Here is an 18,132-nt window from a genome sequence, read left to right on the forward strand (position 1 = left end):
GAATCTAAACGAGGCTTAAATGAACCTCATGAGCACAAAATGTCACTCCAGGAGGCGTAGTCCTTTTAACACGTTGCATATTACTATTGATCCTTCTTTTAAAAGCTCTGTTTGCAGCCAAGGGGACATTTCAAGGCGATTCTCAGAAAAGGCTTCTGTAATATTTCAGCAGTTTGTTTGTACTTTGAAGTGTGGAAGAAAATAACAGCAAAAGTCAATTTGTGTTAGTCGTGCCTTTTCCCCGGAGCTACCGACAGCAATGTCCTGTTTTATCAAAATGGTTTGTTTTATGCAGCTGTGTTAGTTATACTTTTATACCTGGGAAAAGTTCAAACTTTTGAAATATTATCTGTTACAAATTCTGACATTTATGTATTTTCCCTGTTTCTCCATTTCCTCACGTAGTTAGAGGCTAAAGTAATCAGCGGCAATTTTCAACACAAAGCAGCTGAAAGTGGAAGGTTTCTGCATCACAGATGTTACATAACTGTTCCACATCCTTCCTCAGAAACTCAGAACTACAGCGGGAGATGTAAGGCGGGGGAGACGAGAAGTTGCCGGCGCTTTTGGGGACTGGAAAGTGATAATGAGACTCCCTGTGGCAAGTGTTTGAATCAGGGAGATGCTGAGAGTCACAGGTGGGCTTGAGAAGATGCTGATGCAAATCTGAGAGTGAATGTAGGGGTAAGGGTTGATGGTATGTTTCTGTGTTTTAAAAAAAAGTTAAAAGTCAGTATTTTTGAATAATTATTAGAATTCTGAATGTTTAATCCTTCTGCAAGGCAAAAAACAACTTATTTAAATAAGTATTGCCTGAAAACTGTGTTGACTTTCACAATAAAAGCACCAGTTTAGCTCAGGTTTTAGACAACACAGTTGCCTACAGGTTCTTGTACAATCATTTGAGATTTAAGAAGTCAGCTCTGCAGGCGTTCGGACCCAGTGGTTTTCTTTCATGCTTCTAGTTGATGGGATGCACAAGTTTAGGTTAGTGCTCGAGGTTCAGCAGCTCATCTATTTCCTTCTGCTTCATAAACCGCTCTGAGATTCTGCATGAAATCTTTTCCTTCCGCTGCTACACGTTCAGCATCACACTCCATTGGCTATTTGAAGTGACTAGATTGTAAATGAGTCTGATAGTTTGTGACAAAATGCTCTGATAACATACACTTCGATTAAATGAAAGCGCGGTGGTGCAGCGTAAGAGCCGGAGAAGGACATGACTCTACAAACTACCCTGGACCTGACCTGAATGTCGGAGAAATCTAATACAAGCATCAATGCTAATTTATTTACTGGCGCCGTGTTTGTGTTGCAGCACTCTGGGTCAGAAACGAAATGTTTCCACAATAACCGCACTCTTCTGCCCTCAGATGAACCACGCTGCCAGCCCACAGCTTTACACACTCTTTGATGTGTAAAGACAGTGATTTTTCACAGGCGGCTCTGAGAGGTTTCAGTCACTGCGACCTCCTGACCTCTCTGTAATGACTCACTTCTCCGGCGGGTCATTATGGGACTTTGTTGGAAGCAAAGCCGCCGCTACGGCACCCTGAGGTGTTAAACGCAACGACTAACCGATAACACAGTGTTCCTGAAAAAGACACTAAAATATCCTCTTAGAACAGAACCTTCTTATAATGACATTTGAAAACTGTTTTTATACGATTTTTGACCACCTACTAACAAAATTGCAGACAGCATCAAATATAAGATGGTAGACTTGAGTTGTTTCAGTTTAAAAACATCGTGAAATTGTTCCTTTGAAGATAGAGATCACTATCAAGATGACCTTATTTCTCTCCAGCAATAATGTTTAATTCGCTTTCAGATGCTTCTGTGGGACTGAATAAAACATCCAATTAGTTGTGAATAACAGTCGTGAAGAGCGTAGGTAGATAGCATGTCAAAGATAGAATTTTGTTAAGCATTCAAAGACGAACAAAGGAGGATTTCTTTCAGAACCGCCCACATTTCAGCACTCTGAAATACTGACTGAGTTGTAAAGTCTTCAGTTAGGAAAGTTTTTACATTAAAAAAATAAAGGGGGGCATTTATATTATTGTGTGATTTCAGTTCTTCTCAGTTCTTCTTTAAGTAACAATTTGATTCAAACTTAGGTAAATGTAAAACCGATAATCTTGTGAGAATGGCAGTAACACCCAAGAGACCTGTGACAAATCGGTTTTACTGGCAGATTTGCTGCATTGAGGGGCAGCTTGTATAAAACATGCACATGTGTGTGTGACTGCGCTTGGTAATCTGTCTGACAATGACAATCTGAAGATTTCAGCAACACGGTGGATGAAAGGACCCCGTTCTGATCTGTACACAGATCAGAGAGCGACTCTACTCACGGGTACAAGAGTTATTTAGGGGGGGATTAGAAAAAAAAAACAGATTTATCACCATATAAAACCTTTATAATCAGGCTAATACGAGTTTGTTCCTCTTTATCAAGTTAACCTGAGAGCAGCAACGTCTGAGGTGAAGCCTGTTAGATCCTCAAGTAACGCCATCTAAAGGTTCAAAATCAGCAGATCTTAGTTTTACATCAACATTAAACTACAGTATCTTTTTAACAGAGACATAATTGTTTCAACTCCAATTCCAAGGAGATGTCATGAGGAGCCTGGTGATATGATATATCTCACTGTCAAAGAAAGATCAATATTGAATTAAAAGGTACTTACTTAAGCCACAGATGAGCAGCTGACCTCATCTCTTCACCGCACACACGCTTTTACAGTAACGGCCATAAAACAAAGACCATCAGACGTGCCAGACACTGACGCCCGACTTATCAAGCACTACCAGAGTAATTTTATGTTGTGCCGATAGTTCAAGTCAAACACTATGAGGCACATAAGAGGCGCAGATTGCTTTTGTTGGGCTTTAGAATAATGATTTCAATCTTGAAATCATCTTAAATGCTAGTTCTGATCTTTTTTTTACCTTTTAAACTAAAGTTCCTCCTGAGTTTGTTAGAAGTGATATAAGGAAAGGTTCACCGCCCTGAAAGGCTACATGTGCCAAATTCCACCGATTTGGTGGATTTCACTGTCAAAGAACCCATCGAGCGATTCAGAGGAATCTCTGAGCGCATGTGACAAAGCTGAAACCAGCACTGAATAGTCATAATCTCCAGCTCCTCAGGCAGGACTGAGCTAAAAATAGACACGAATATAAAACACAACATTTGCCACACAAACCTGCTTCTCAGCAGATATTTTGATTTACAGCATGAAAGCCACAGGAGTGGCGGTGGGTTTGGTCCTTCTCGTGCTCCAAGATGTGAAAGAGCAGGACCTCAACCCCAGCAGAATGCAGACTTCATAGAAATACATCTCAACATATCTGCTTTGAAAAGAAGCAATTAAAGGTGAAGGTTTATTAGGAAAAAAAATGGAGGCTGTATCCTCAGGACTTTTTTTTATCAGCCTACAGCCAATATCTGTGTCACTCTACCGAAACAGAAGGCTTTGTTTATTTCAGCAAGGCAATTAAAGGACTTCTCCGCCATAAAAGAGTCTGGAAACAAAATTGGTCCGCCTGCGGTCCAGATGCCCGTATTATGAAACAAAGAATGTGGTAAAAGGACGCTACAGATTGCCAAGCAGCTGAAAACAAAGATGGGGAAATGACATTTTGTCTTCAAAACAACTTCCATCCTCGGTTCCCAAATGCTTTTTCGATGAAAAAAGAAGAGATATTCTCTTTCAAAATGTCCTGCAGCATCAAAATTGAAATAAATATACATTTTTAAAACAGTTTCTCAGGTTCATCTTTTGATATGTGGTCCTGTCTGGTTTCAGTCACTTATAATTCCTGTGCTTTGTGAATAATAACATGTTATTTAAGGACTTTAAAGGTTTTTAAAATGGGGCTGCACCGCTCAAAACTCACTTTTCACAATAAATAGGAAGATAGTGTCACTTTTAATCCAGATCAATGATTAGTTATTTCCATGATAGTTTTTCATCACATCCTTTTAAAATGTATATCCAAAAACAATGTCTTAATATACAATATAAATGTTTTTGGCAGGTTTTTTAAGTTATTTTTATGCAACAAAACTATACTGACCGCTTGTGTTAACTGTCCTTTATCTTAAGGACACGTAACAGAGCTGCAAAGCAGTTACAATAATAAGCATTTTATTTAATATAGTCTTTTCCTATTAGTTGAAGTTTTTAATCAGCAATTTAACTGCAAAAATAAAACATTGGTGGGTTTAAATCATAATGAAACCAATAAAATGTGGAGCAAATAGTTATTATTTAATGGATGTAGGCTTAATGGCTTAATTGGGGCATTGCAAGAGGATTGATCTACATTTTTGTGGTGTTTTTTTATCATTTCTTTTGGGAGATAAAGGAACTAACTCCTTGAAAATCTACATATATCTCTTACCAGTGTAAAAAGCACCTTACCTGCTTCAACTTTACCCAAAGCAGCCTTAATTCTTCTCTCTGCTACCTTCAGTATAATCTCAAAGTCCATGACACAAACACACATGGCCCTCCTTGGAAAGACCCACTTCTTATATTCTCTGGACTCCCCCCCAGTAGGGCCTCAGATGCAGACACACACACACATACCGTGAGTCACACAGATACGGCGATTATGTCACGCACGGCTGTCATCAGACAAAAGGTTAACGCAGACAAGGGAAGACTTCAAGTCAGCTCAAGTGTGTGTGAGTGAGTAGAACAGCGGAAAGTGGAGAGCAGTGATACTGAGAAGAGGCGCTAGGAAAAGCTGCAGAGTGAGAACTTATCGAAGATGGGTAAATAGTTTACTGCATGTTTTTACTTCTTTACTGAAAGCCCCCGTCTCTGAATACCTGCAACCTCATCCTTTGGCTCCGCTGCATTAAAACAGTCAGAAAACAAACTGAGCTGTTGTCAAGTGTTCCCTGTATTTTATCATCGAGTCTGTAAAAACACTTCACAGCGAGGCCTTTGATGTCCTGCTGCTCTCTAAGTGCACTTGGAAAAATAACACTCAGCACTCTCGTGGCAGATACCTGGAGCTCCAGCACTCCAAACACACACACACGCCCACATACAAACACAATGGCCCCCACCTCATCGCCCCATTGTGAAAACGATAGTGTTCCTACAACTGCTTCAAGTGCACCAGGTATTCGTACTGTAAAGTTTTCCTTGGTGTTTCTTTGATGCCATTCAGTAATTCTGGATCTGAACTGTCTTTCCAAGCAGAAATGCAACATATAGGATATTTTGAACAGGGAAGTCTTAGCTGATTTAACCCAGCTTTAGTGCTCACAGCATGAGAAAAACACCTATATTTAAATAACGCCGACCCTTATTATCATAATGAGCAAGCCCGGTTCTTTTTTTTAAATTTAATTTCCCCATCCTTCATAGTTACACATCAAACCAGGGTTGGAGAAGCTTGCTCCCATCAGTCCCAGACACAAACAGCCTCCAAAACTATACTGTGTAAAATGGTTAAACAGCAAACTGATTCCAAATGACTGAATCCAGAAAACACGACAGCAGAAAAGTAGCAAAAGACATCTGACAGAATCGTTCAAGCTTTGCTCTTGATAGCTCTTCATCGCCAGCTGCTTGGAAACAAGCTCAAAACAAACACCAAATCACACTCCGTGATGACGTGCCATTGAGAGATTGATGACATGAGCTGGCCTGACAGTTCCCTCCAAAGTAAAGCTTTCCCTGTCAGATCTATTAAAGCAAACATTTGTCACAAATGTTGGCGTCTTTGCAAAAATGACTGACAGATTGTTTGCTATTGCTGTCTCTTTTACGCTTGTCTCTGTATAATCAATGAGCAACTCCAAAAATGTTACAACTGTGTCAATGTAAATGATTATTATGATTATTTGATTAAGGCACACAAAGAAATTAACAGAGGGACACAGAGAAAATGTCATGTGTTGAATGAGGTCCTCTATTAGCAACACCCTGGAGGTGTTTGGGAATTGAGAAAAACAACTTAACGTGCTTTTTAAAGTAAAATGTTTCCAATTCTCGCTTCATGTAGTCTGGGTCCTCCTTTGTCTGATTTTTTTTTTTCCCATGATGCATGTTTTTCCGAGTGACAGATATTCACTATACTGCATATGCGCAGAATGTGCTTTGGCATTGTCTTGCTGAAATGAACAAAACATTGTGTTTTTGTGACTTTTAACCTTCATTTGTGGATGCAGCAACGAACGGACAATGGTTTTCGGAAGTGTTCTCGATGTGATGCAGAGATTTCCAAAAGGGAATAAAGAGTTTTTTAAGTGGGGTCATGGGTCAAGTTGAACCTGGGCAGCTGCAATGAGGTTCTTTAAACCTTATTCCTGGGTCACCTACTCATCCAGATGTGCTGCATGGCGCCTCATAATTGATGTCTGGAAGTTCAAATATCATCATTTTCCCAAACTAGTTTCCAGGGAAGTAGAACATTTTTGTGCAGAGAGTTCTTTGACTTTTCAGGAACTTTTAACAATATTACTGTGGATGATTAATTCCCCAAATTCTGGGTACTTTTACACTTATAAATTCAATGAAATATGTGCACTTGGAGTAAACTCCTCCCATCTCAACCTCACTGGGATACTGATGTTAACTATAACTGTTTTAGATTTAACTAGATGTTTTGTTGCCATTATGCAATTTTTATAGTTTGTCTTTGTTCTTCTCAAAACATTAAAAGTGAGAGATTTTTCTTTAAATATTTAATACAATGAATGCACATCATTCCACTTTGTTTCTTTTTATATTTACCCAGCAACTCAACTATTTTGGAAACAGCTCTGTGGTTCAGAGTATAATATCCTCATAGTGTATATCCCTAAATGACTTTTGTCCACATAAAACATCAATAAAACAATGCAAGTGCATATATAAAATGTAAAAACTGCTTGGTGTTTGGTTTGTGCTCTCAAAATGTGTTATTTGTGCTCTGATTATATAAGATGACCCGTTTGACTGAACAATCTTCTTGTGCAACATGACATACATGATGAGTTCACGCAAGAGCAGATCAAACCAGCAAAGTTGTCAGTGTTTTTGCAGGCTCAGTGTGTTTGGACAACAAGGCCATGAGTTAATGAGCATACTCACCCCCTCTCTCTCTCTCTCATAAACACACACACACATACAGACCAAAACCCTACGGGCATCACTATGACTGCCTCTATTTTGGATCACTCATCACCTCTGAACATTGTAACAGCACACAACTCAAGAAGAAAGAGAAATTCATAGAAAATGTGGACTTGTCTAAACCAGTAACCCTTACAGATACACTTTGATGGCGTTCATGTGTGTTCATATCTTAGAGTGGGAGCTTTCCACTTCCAGAAACAGATCTAACTTGGCACTGCTATACTCCACCATTTGAATAAAAGATAAAGTAAAATGCATCAATGGGAACCCACCAGAGAAGTCTGTGTATGCACATGGATGGGCGTGCATGGCTACATGTGCTATAAAAGGTGATTGTCTCTATCTGGGACACATCACCTGGGACACAAGACAATGAGTAACACTGGCCTCAGACTTTTTAACAATGAATGATACCGGCTCATCTGCGGGAAACAAAAGGAGGCCCATTGACATTGCTCACTCCCAATTCAAGTGCAATTGAAAAGGTCCTGATCCCAGTGATCACATGTAGGGTAATGCTCCATCTCACTGCCTTAATGTTAGATTTAAGTTCTGCCATCAAGACAATCTGACTGTTTCTATTGCAAAATATTGAATTACAGTCTGAACAAGTTATCTAAATTGATTGATGTACGAAAGAACCCAAACTTTCAGCTTGAATCTCATCACCTTCACATAATAGATACGGTACACACACACACTTCCACACTTGTAGCCACTCACATTAAACAAAGCTGTTTCTCTACCCAGATGGTAAATCCTCACTCAATTGCCAAATTCAGATGAAAAAAAAAAAGATCAACAAAGCCTGAGTCAGCAACGGTCTTTCGCTCCTCCTTTTTGCAATTAAACGCAGTGTGTGTTACACATAAACAAGCACACACCCTAGGAAGCATAGAGATGGATTTCATATGTTATCTTTAATTAAAAAAGAAAGCGACAGCTGAATCGAGCTGGCTGCCGTAAATCTATGAGGCTGCAGGATGATGGTGGCAACTTGTGTCTCTCTCTGAGACAGTGTGGGTCTGAGTGTAAATGGGGGAGGATATTTAAGCACTTAATTGCTGAACATGACAAAACAACATATGCAAAGGCCAAGTTTCCAAGCTGTTTGCATTTACTCACGGTTAAACTATTTACTACATACAACCTGTAATCAGCGTGGCAACAGCTAATAAAGGTGGAACAAAAGTCTTAGTCACAATCATTTTCACCATGACCAAATGACTCAGGGGGCACACCACATAGTGTAGGATGCTTATAATTACAGCTTTTTAATTGTGCAGAGTTACGAGCAAATTACAGTCTTTTGAATGCCAAAGCCAAATGAAAAGCAATTGCAAAAAGTTTCAAAGGGGCATTTCCATTCAGGATTCAATGCAGGAAAACCGTAACACATTATAATTAAAGACATTTAACTGAAACATTAGAGGTGTTTCATTTTCTTGTGCTTTTTGAAAGACATTCAAATGTGCTTTGAAGTCTGTCCACTTAAAATCACTTTGCATCAAAAGAGGGATTTTTAACATTTCTATTTATTTTTCTTGGTTCAGAGCAGGGTTGTTGTTATTAACGTCTCTGCTCGCATATCACATGCCTGCACGCATTTTCTTTCATAAATCCAGCAAGAATAGATTCAATATGGTTCATCACATGAGCAAAGAGCAACACATAATAAAAAAGAACAATTAAAACAGAGGAAGAACAACAAAAAAAACATTCTATTCATATATTCATATGACACTTGGCAAAGGGCAGGTTGTGAAGGTTTGGCAGGAAAAAAAAGTGGGCGTTTTTGGGAACAAACAACCATCTGGCAGTCTTGTTCTTTCACCTGTGCTAATACTGCAGCAAAACAAAGACATTTACATAGAATTGAATCTACTCTACCCTCTTGTTCGGACATTTTCTCATTGAAACTGTTTTATAGCAGTTTTATAGCAACCAATACAGAAGGCTGTTGTGTTGTCTACACTTGTTGGCTATTCATAAAGGACAGATACACTTGGCACATAGTAATGGCGCCTGGGAAAAATGTCATTTTATCAAATAGAATAATATACTCCTCTGTTTTGACCTTTATTCTGATGCCTACGAAGTTCCAAACAGTAACAAATTGCAAAAAAAAAAGAAGATATTTATGCCAGAACACTTAAACAAGTGGCTGTTTACTGCTATAAAAGTCCAATAAAAATTGACAACAACATAAAAGCCCATTCCAAAATATCTTATATCCATGGCTAATTTACTGGAGTCATCAGAACTGATTTAGCAGGTTGTAAAAGCTTGTAGCTGTCCATGGTGCTGAAATTTTAACCTCTGTCCTTTTCACAACTCCAAAGCAAAAGTACACTTTAGACAAGAGAAATATGACTGATTGCCATTCAAAGACAAAGAGAAGACAAAGTGTTAATGACTGACCTCATCATTCCACCTGGATAGCCACTGTGAATGCTGATGTTCTCCTCATTGCAAAGTGTTTTTGATATACTTTCATACATGTAGCGATTATATAGTTTCTCTTTCGCAAAGGACTTGTAGAAATGTACGAGGACCTCTACAATAGAAACTTTGCAACCTATCAGAACTGTTTGAATGAGACTTGTTGGGTGCTTTGCGGGACAGATGGACAAAACTTTTCAAAACAGTTTTGGTTGCATGTCTTTTTGAATAGTGTGTCAGAGCTCTCCGAATTTTAAATCAACTTCTGGGCTTCCTGTGCGTTTTGGTGCCAAAAAAGTTAGTTGGAGGATTCCCCCTTAAAAATTATATTTGATAAAAGTGTGAAAGAGGCTACAAAAGACTGTATTCGTGTTTATGTCCATCCATGGTCACTATTTTGATCTGACTACCAGTGAAACCCTTTTAAAATGCAAGAGAAGGTCTGTTTATCAGAAGACTGAAGATGCTGGAAGGCAGTTTGTAACAAAGACTTCTGTCTATAGGAATATTGTTTCATGGTGACTCCTGTTGCCCTCTAACTACTGTGTGTAGGTTATAGCAGCCAGCTCTCTCAAACATCACTATGTCAATAATGTCAACACTACTGTAATACTGGTGTCAATCTCTCCTCTGTCACAGACCAGATAGTGGAAAACCTAGTAGAAATCAAAACAGGGGGTTCATTCTGACCTGCACTCTGTTTAAAGAATGCCAAACTTGCTGTTTGAATAACTTAAGAAGATGATACCTGTGAGTGTGTCAGTAATTACGTTTGAATGGGAAAAAAGTTGAAATACACATTGAATCAGAGTTGGAAGGCCAATCTCTGCAGAGCAGCATCACATTCAGACTTGAGCGTCATTAGGAAAGATGTTCACGACACTGAGGTTGAAATGTCTTCAGCCATGAAAAAAACACATTTGGACTCTTTTCTGTCCTGTCTCCTCTCCATCCTTCTTTGTGTCTGTGTGACTATACAGTGGACGTAAAAACAAGGCCAAGGGCTGTTTAATCATTTGGGTTACCGGAGCCTGAACGGGTCTGCGTGTTGCTTTAGACTTCATTTTCTGCAGCATCTCTTCCACGCACGCTTTTTTTTCCCCCAACCGCATGCACCGCCACTGTATAATAGTCAATATCTGTGCTAATAAGTTAGAGCTCCCCCTTCCCCCTCCCTTCCACACCCCCCTCCCTGTAGCGCTCTCACTTGCTGCACAACTGCGATTGCAGAGAAACACCAGCAACCAGTCGCACAGTGCAGTCTCGAGAGGGAAAACACGCACACGCACGCAACACCCAATAAAGTCTTTTTTCTCTCTCCATCATCCTCACACGCGCACAGAATGGGGGGACCAACAGTGAAATCCAGACTCGCAACAAAACTCACCAGTTGGGTTCTTGTTTTTCTTGAGGCTCTTGCCACAAAGACACTGCAGCATATGCGATCCTTTGCTGAAAATGTTGTTCCAAATAAACCGCATGGATTTGGCCGAGACGGGGGAGGAGGAGGAGGAGGAGGCGGAGGAGGAGGAGGAGTAGAAGGAGGAGGAAGAGGGGATGGAAGAAGAGGTGGGGGACGACAGGCGCTCCGGATGCGGCAGCCTAAAATTCACCCACCGCATGGGGGCTGATACACCCCCCTGTTTGCATGCCAGCAGAGCTGGCCAGCTGTCGGGCTCAGTTCGGCGGTGCCTGGCTCCCCCGATCTGCACCATAGACAAGAGCAGGAACAGGAAGCCCGGCTCCTCGCCCGGATTCTCGCCCGCTTCTTCTTCCAGGAGCTCGGAGAGCAGCAGGCGCACGCAGCAGTCCGCCTCGGCGTCGTCCCCGTGCGCCCGCAGGAGCAGCGCGGCCGCTGCGCTGCAGCTTTTCTCCTCCCCGGTCCCCGCGTCTCCGGGCTCAAGCCCCCGAGCGCTCCGCTTCGAATGGCGTGGCTGGCCGCGCGCAGCGGGGAGAGCCGCGGCGGCTGACAGGCATGCGGCGCTAGTGGGAAGTCGGCGGTACGCGGCGGCTGTCGGCTTCTGCACAAAAAACCATTGCATATTAGTGGGGGGATCGCAGGAAGGGGGGGTCGATGAGTCCGTCCGTCCGGGGAGGAAAGGGAGGAGGAGGGGAGGAGGGGGGGGTGCGCAGAACTACCCGGGCGTCTGTCAGCAAGTCGGTGGCATCACTCTCTCCGTGCAGCAGGAAAGTACTGCAGTAGGGGGGCTCCTTTCCAAACACACACACACTCACTCACACACACTGTGCACACACACGCTGGATGCAAAAAAGCCTTTCCTAGTAGCAGCGCTGCCTGTGTGCTCTCTGGTCAGTGTGCGCACGCAGCGCCGGAGCGGCCAGGTGAATCACTGCAGGAATCTCTGCTCTATCCCACTCTGTGTTTTCCTCTTTAAAAAGTCCTTATGAATATTTCATCCGCGTTTCAGCCTTTTACTTCTCAATAATCCATAAGCTCCAATGCGCCAAGATACTGCTGCTGCTGCTGCTGTCTGCCCGTCTCCTCTTCCTCTCCTCTCTCTTCCTCCTCCTCCTCCTACTCTTCCTCACCTTGGTAATAAAGCAGAAGCTGCTGGAATGCGGCTCTGCTGTCTCGGCTGCTCCAGAAACTGGATAGAAAAGAAGCAGACCGGGTCCGGCTCTCGGCCCTCCCGCTGTTATTACCAGGGATTCAGATGCGACCAACAGCCAGTGAGGCGCAGGAAGGTGCACTGACTATTGGTACCCAACCAGAAACGAAGTGAGAGTGATTGACAAAGCTGATATTCCGGTTCGCCACTACAAAATAAAAGATATAGCAATCAAATCCCATCTTTTTCACATATTTAGGACTATCTTTATAATTTCAAGAGTGAAGTCTTCCTTTTCAAAAAACCTTTTCACATCAAAATCTTTTTTTACGATTAAAGTCATATAATTTTACTCAAGCAAATAAACACTTTTTTATATTCTAAAGTAAATTTTAATATTACATTAGATAATTTTATTCCTCTCATAAAACAAGACTGAATGAAAAGAAATGTTGGTCGATTTAAAGTTAAGTCAAAGTTAATACTCTCACAGCATAAACTACTTTTTCATGTTACATGGCAGCTTGGAAAACTGTTGAAACTGGAACTTTATTAAGTTATTCACTTTATCTACAACTCTGCTACAGCATTGATTTGTGCAAACACCTTTGAGGTTTAATAACTACTTTGATTCTGAAGGGAAAATCTACTTCCGGTTGTATTGTGCAGCTTGCTGCAACCCTACTGGGAGAAGCAGTTTCCAGTTAGTGTAGACACGTGGTTCCCCACACCGTCGTATCGGACTGCCAACATTTGGGAGAAGGAGGCGAGGTGGCATCACCAAAGGGTGTCGGGACAGCCACATACCTGTTTCTATTTCCTGCTCAGCCAGAGCTGTTGCTCCTCCAACTTCAGTTCAAAATCTGACATATAATTGAATGCAACATCTCCTGCTGGCAAATGCGCACACCTGTTGCATGATTTCATGGGTAGTTCCCGTCACTTTGGCTTACACGGGCCATACAAAACAGCACGTAATCTCAACCACCCTACAATTTCAATGGTAGTTTAAATTTGCAATAAAAAACACAACTATTTAATAATACATCTTTTTATTGTGTTTTTTTTTCTCCCTTAATTAAACGCTGCTGTTTTATGTGTATTGATGCGTTATTGACGGTGTTCTCCCAGCGGCAGACTGCAGCTTGAAGCTGAGCTCGCAGTGCTGCAGTGACTCTTAATTCAAAGCCTGAGCCAGAGCTGGCGCTGTCCAGAGTGCTGAATCCACACAAACTGGTCCAACTCGCATCCGGAGACCGCAAAAGCCTCACATCACGCTGACAAACACACACCAGGGACACCTTATCAAGGGATAGTTCAATTATCATGCTGACATGCACGTGCGCTCCCTGAAGTGCCAGTAACCTATTAAACAAACTGACAAGCAATAAAATGAATTACGCCCCAGATATAAATTAAAAATCTATAGATTTTGCAGAAGGAAAACGTCTCAAACACATGATCAATTTCTCTTGAGCCAGTGAGTTTATGGGTCTAATCCTAAAACAGCACTTTCACTGCAAAATATGTGGTACATTTAGGTTAAAAAAAAAGCTTGCTCTCATATCATTCACTCATATACTCCACCCCTGTTTGAAGCCTTAAGAGGAGCAAAATTCCTCTTGTAGATACCCCTTCATGTCCCTCCTGCACCAGAGCATAAAACTGTATGAGTACACATTGGACAAAGTGAGGTTTATGTTTTCAAATATACAGTCATGTACTGTATTCTGTTCTTGCTTATGCAGGCTGTACTTTCATCTGTTTGGTAATATTACAGTTAGCAATTACATTTCACTTAGATATAATCTGGAGTGATAATTGTGAGTTTGCTATCCCTAATTCAAAAAGAAGTATGAACAATATGAACTAACCTATGAATAATTGTTCATACACATCCTAAGAAGCAGATAAAGACAATCCAGTCTAAAAAAGAGATCAAATGTTCTTATTTGACCATTTTTCATGAAGGTTTTTCCAGTGGGTGACAAAAAATATATGAAAATTGGTTCATAAAACATGAATCTCTTTATTAATCACATTATAGCCAGCTTCTTACATTTACAAGGCTGGCAATCAGGAGTGATTTGCATCCCTTTATTTTTTAAGGCATATGAATACTGAAAGTCTGACCTTTGCAACACATGCTATTGGAACTGTATCATGCAATAAACAAAGGAGATAGCTGATGACCTGAAAGAAAAGCTGTTGATGCTGATGCATGAGTGCGACAGGTGGCTGTAGCATTGGGTGTGAGACTATGTGGTGACAGTGATGGAGAAGTTTTTGAAAAAGAACGAAGTTAACTCCGAACTGGACCCTGGACAAAATGTGGACCCAAGATGAAGGCCCTAGTATGAGTGGAGGTCAGAAGAAAGCAAAGGCAATACAGCAAAGGCTTTTCATTTGGATTTACTTTCACCGACTCCATTGTGGTTGGTGTGTGGTGAAAAGCTATCCAACAGTGCTATGGTCCCATGTTAGCTTACATGAAAGTGTGGTTTTGGAAAAGATCTGTATCAGCAAGAAATGTGCATTGCAACTTGACGAGTCTACTGATATTAGTGGACATGCTCAACTCTTGGCCAATGTGTGTTTTGTCGATAAAGAACCAATCAGAGAAAACTTCCTATTTTGCAAGGCATTGCCAGAAAAAAAACAGGACAGGAAACTTTCAGGTCACATCAGAATATCTTGAAAAAAAGAGGACTTAAGTGAAACTGCATGAGTGCCAGCACTGATGGAGCTGCAGCAGGGTCGGGCACACCAAAGGGCTTTGTAAGCAGAGTGATGGAAACAAACCCAGGCGTGATCGTTTCGCACTATTTTTTGACGACCTGAAGGCCTCATGGCCAAGACTTTACCAGCAGGCCGAGGTCCTGTGTTGGATGATGTTAAACGCATGGTAAACTTTGTAAAGTCATGATCTGTAATTTCATTGTTATGAAATATGAACGATGACAAATAAAGAATCTTGAATCTTGAATCTTGAATCTTGAATCTTGACTGTGAAAAGTCACATATTTGCTTCTTTGTGTGAGGAAATGGGAGTGGAGCATAAAGCCTTGCTGGAGTCCGATGGTTGTTGCGTGGCAAGGTGCTGGCCCGTGTGTATGAGCTGTGGAGGTGTTTCTGACAAATGAGAGGTCAGATTATGCAAAGCTGCTTGCAAGTGATGAGTGGTGTGCAAGGCTGGCAAACCTGGCAGATATTTTTCATCATCTAAATGCAAGGCCGAAATGAAAACCTGCATACAAGTACAGATAAGATAAATGGATTCTGTTCAAAGGTGCACCTCTGGCAACAACATGTGGAAAGTGGCAACCTTGAAATTTTCACACTCGCCACAAAATGGCAAGATGTTAACACTTCTGCATTGTGTGAGATAGTTGTTAAACATTTGAAAACTCTTGAGGAGAAGATGCCAATTTATTTCTCTCTCTCTCTTCTCTCTTGAACAGTATTTGGTTAGTTACGGCCAAGGAGTTCTCCATTCTGGTATACAAATCTATTTTAATGTTGCTCCCATTTTCCTCGACATATCTGTGAGGGGAGCATTTCAAGCATGACTGCTATTAAAACTAAAAAGAAAGAAAGGTTCCTGTGGGTCTTTCTTTAATTCCCACGAGGATATCAGCTCTGTGTTCATCCAAACAGGTCCAGTTCGTGTGAGTGAGTAGAAAGATTATAAAATACTTTTTTCTTTGTGTTTATTCTGATTCCTATTCAAAACACCTTGATGAAAATAACTTTATATTAACAATATAGGATAGAAAGTTTCATTTTTTTTAAACATTTTTGTCTTGCGGTGTGCCTCGTGATTTTTTTCAATGGAAAAAAAAAGCTCCTTGGCTCAAAAAAGGTTGAAAAACTCTGCATTAGAGGATAGTGTGTCTCAAATATTTGGCACGGAAAGCAAATTCGATTTATATTCCCCTAAGTGTCAGCACTTTTCTCTGAGTGGCATATTTGTCAACTAAGAGCTTGTGTTGAACACCAGGCTTTGGAGAGGTGGTATCGCAGTGACATATTGATCTGTTGGCTCGGAGAGAAAACCCCAACATGGTCTGCACTTTGGGAATATCACATGACTGCCGAACTACAACAGACTGCAACAAGTGTAGTGTCAAAAACAAATTGACCGCAAATTTGAAATAATTTGATGATGATTAATATATCTAATTTTGGACATATTTGGTTTTTAGTGTAAAAAAAAAGATACTTGAACTGATTTAGTTTTTAAGATTAGTTATCTGAAACACTCTGCAGACAAACCACGGATGGATTGCAGAACTCTGCGTTGGCACCAAACTGTATCAACCTTGGAGCAGAAAATCCATGTGGCAGGACTCCCCCTACCGTTCATCAATGACAACTACAGCTGGGTGAGGCGCTTTGCATTATTAGGGCCCGAGCACTGACAGTGCGAGGCCCTATTGCAGGGGTGTCCAAAGTCGGTCCTCGAGGGCCGGTGTCCTGCATATTTTAGTTGTTTCCTGCATCAACACACTTGATTCTAATTAACGGTCGTCACCACCTTGTCATCTAAGTCTGGATAGTTCTGTTGATGGCCAAGCTCCTTGTATCACGATTTGATAAAAAAGGGGAAACATCTAAAAAACATGCAGGACACCGGCCCTCGAGGACCAACTTTGGACACCCCTGCCCTATTGTATCTGTAGGAATTGTTTTTCTCATTTTTCTTCCGACGAAATGAGGGCCTTTTTCCCCTAAACATGCCCCAAAAAGTCACCAAATTTTGCACGCAAGCCAGGCCTGGCGAAAAATGTGATATGTAATGGTTTGCATTAATGGGCGTGGCCTAATGGCTCAACAGCGCCCCCTAGAAAACTTTGTGCCTCAAGCCCCACAATACGGTTTGACGTACATGCACGAAAATCGGTACACACCTGTATAATGTCGCAAATTAAAGAAAAGTCTCTTGGCGCCATGGCCGAAACTGAACAGGAAGTCGGCCATTTTCAATTAATCGTGTAATTTTGGCGCAATTTATGCCATTTCTTCGGCCGTTAATGCGGCCCGAACCGTAACGTGCACCCAGGTGTGTTATACATCAAAGTGCGCCAAAAAGCGCGCCCCCCCTTCATCTGATTGGTCCATATTTCATAGTTCCTACTTTCTGCCATAACTTTTGAATGGTTTGAAAAAAAGAGTCGTGGGTGGTGTTATCTGACTCGGTTTTGACTCCTTCACCTTAATTGGTGTAAATTAGCCCCGCCCCTTCTTCTGATTGGTCGATATGTGATAGTTCCTATTTTCTGCAACTTTTCAATGGTTTGACATAAGGAGTCGTGGGTGGTGTCATCGGACTCGGTTTTGAGTCCTTGACCTTTATTGGTGAAAATTGCACGCGCGAGGGCCCGTTCATCGTTGCTTGCAGCTTTAATTTATCATTATTATTGTTATTACTATTATTTTCTTCATACAAAAAAAAATCACTCGTGTGAATATGTAGCACGGTGAAAATTCTAATTTGGTGTAAAAAATGAATTGTTGTTTTACTAAACTATATATATCTATATTTAATCAACATGTCACAAAGCACAGATTGTCAAATAATCATGTCCTGCAATTTTTGCTTACAAGTAGAAAGAAACTCTACATTTTTCATTTTTTGTGCTGACTTAGATGATTTTACAGTGGATTATAATAAACTCTAGGGATTATTCCACATATGCCAGCCTTTAGAGATAAAAAAAAGAAAAAAACTTCTCAACAATGTGCTCTTGCATGAGCTCGAAGTTTGCACCAAGATGTGTTGGAAGTTCATTGTAGTGTCTGTGTTACACACTCTAGTTTCCTCCAGTCACCTCTCCAGAGCATAAACAGTAGTATAAACCAGCAAAGTTGGGATATAAGGTCAGTGACAGGTCTCATGCAGTCATACACTCCCCTCAACCTATCCTTTATAATCCATAAATAACACATATCAAAAAATGTAAAACAATAAA

The 18,132-nt window shown here is 41.0% G+C and overlaps 1 protein-coding gene across 1 annotated transcript in view; it reads right to left on the reverse strand.

Annotated features, from left to right (window-relative positions):
* LOC133424915 (fibroblast growth factor 14-like) overlaps positions 1 to 12,085 on the reverse strand; it is a 53,819-nt gene extending 41,734 nt beyond the window's left edge. Inside the window, exon 1 of the mRNA XM_061715497.1 lies at positions 10,978 to 12,085. Coding sequence (XP_061571481.1) covers positions 10,978 to 11,632 — 655 coding nt within the window. The 5' untranslated portion in view covers positions 11,633 to 12,085. The remainder of the gene's footprint in view (positions 1 to 10,977) is intronic.
* Positions 12,086 to 18,132: the final 6,047 nt, after the last annotated feature.

This window comes from Cololabis saira, chromosome 24 (assembly GCF_033807715.1).
Source record: "Cololabis saira isolate AMF1-May2022 chromosome 24, fColSai1.1, whole genome shotgun sequence".
NCBI lineage: Eukaryota > Metazoa > Chordata > Actinopteri > Beloniformes > Belonidae > Cololabis > Cololabis saira.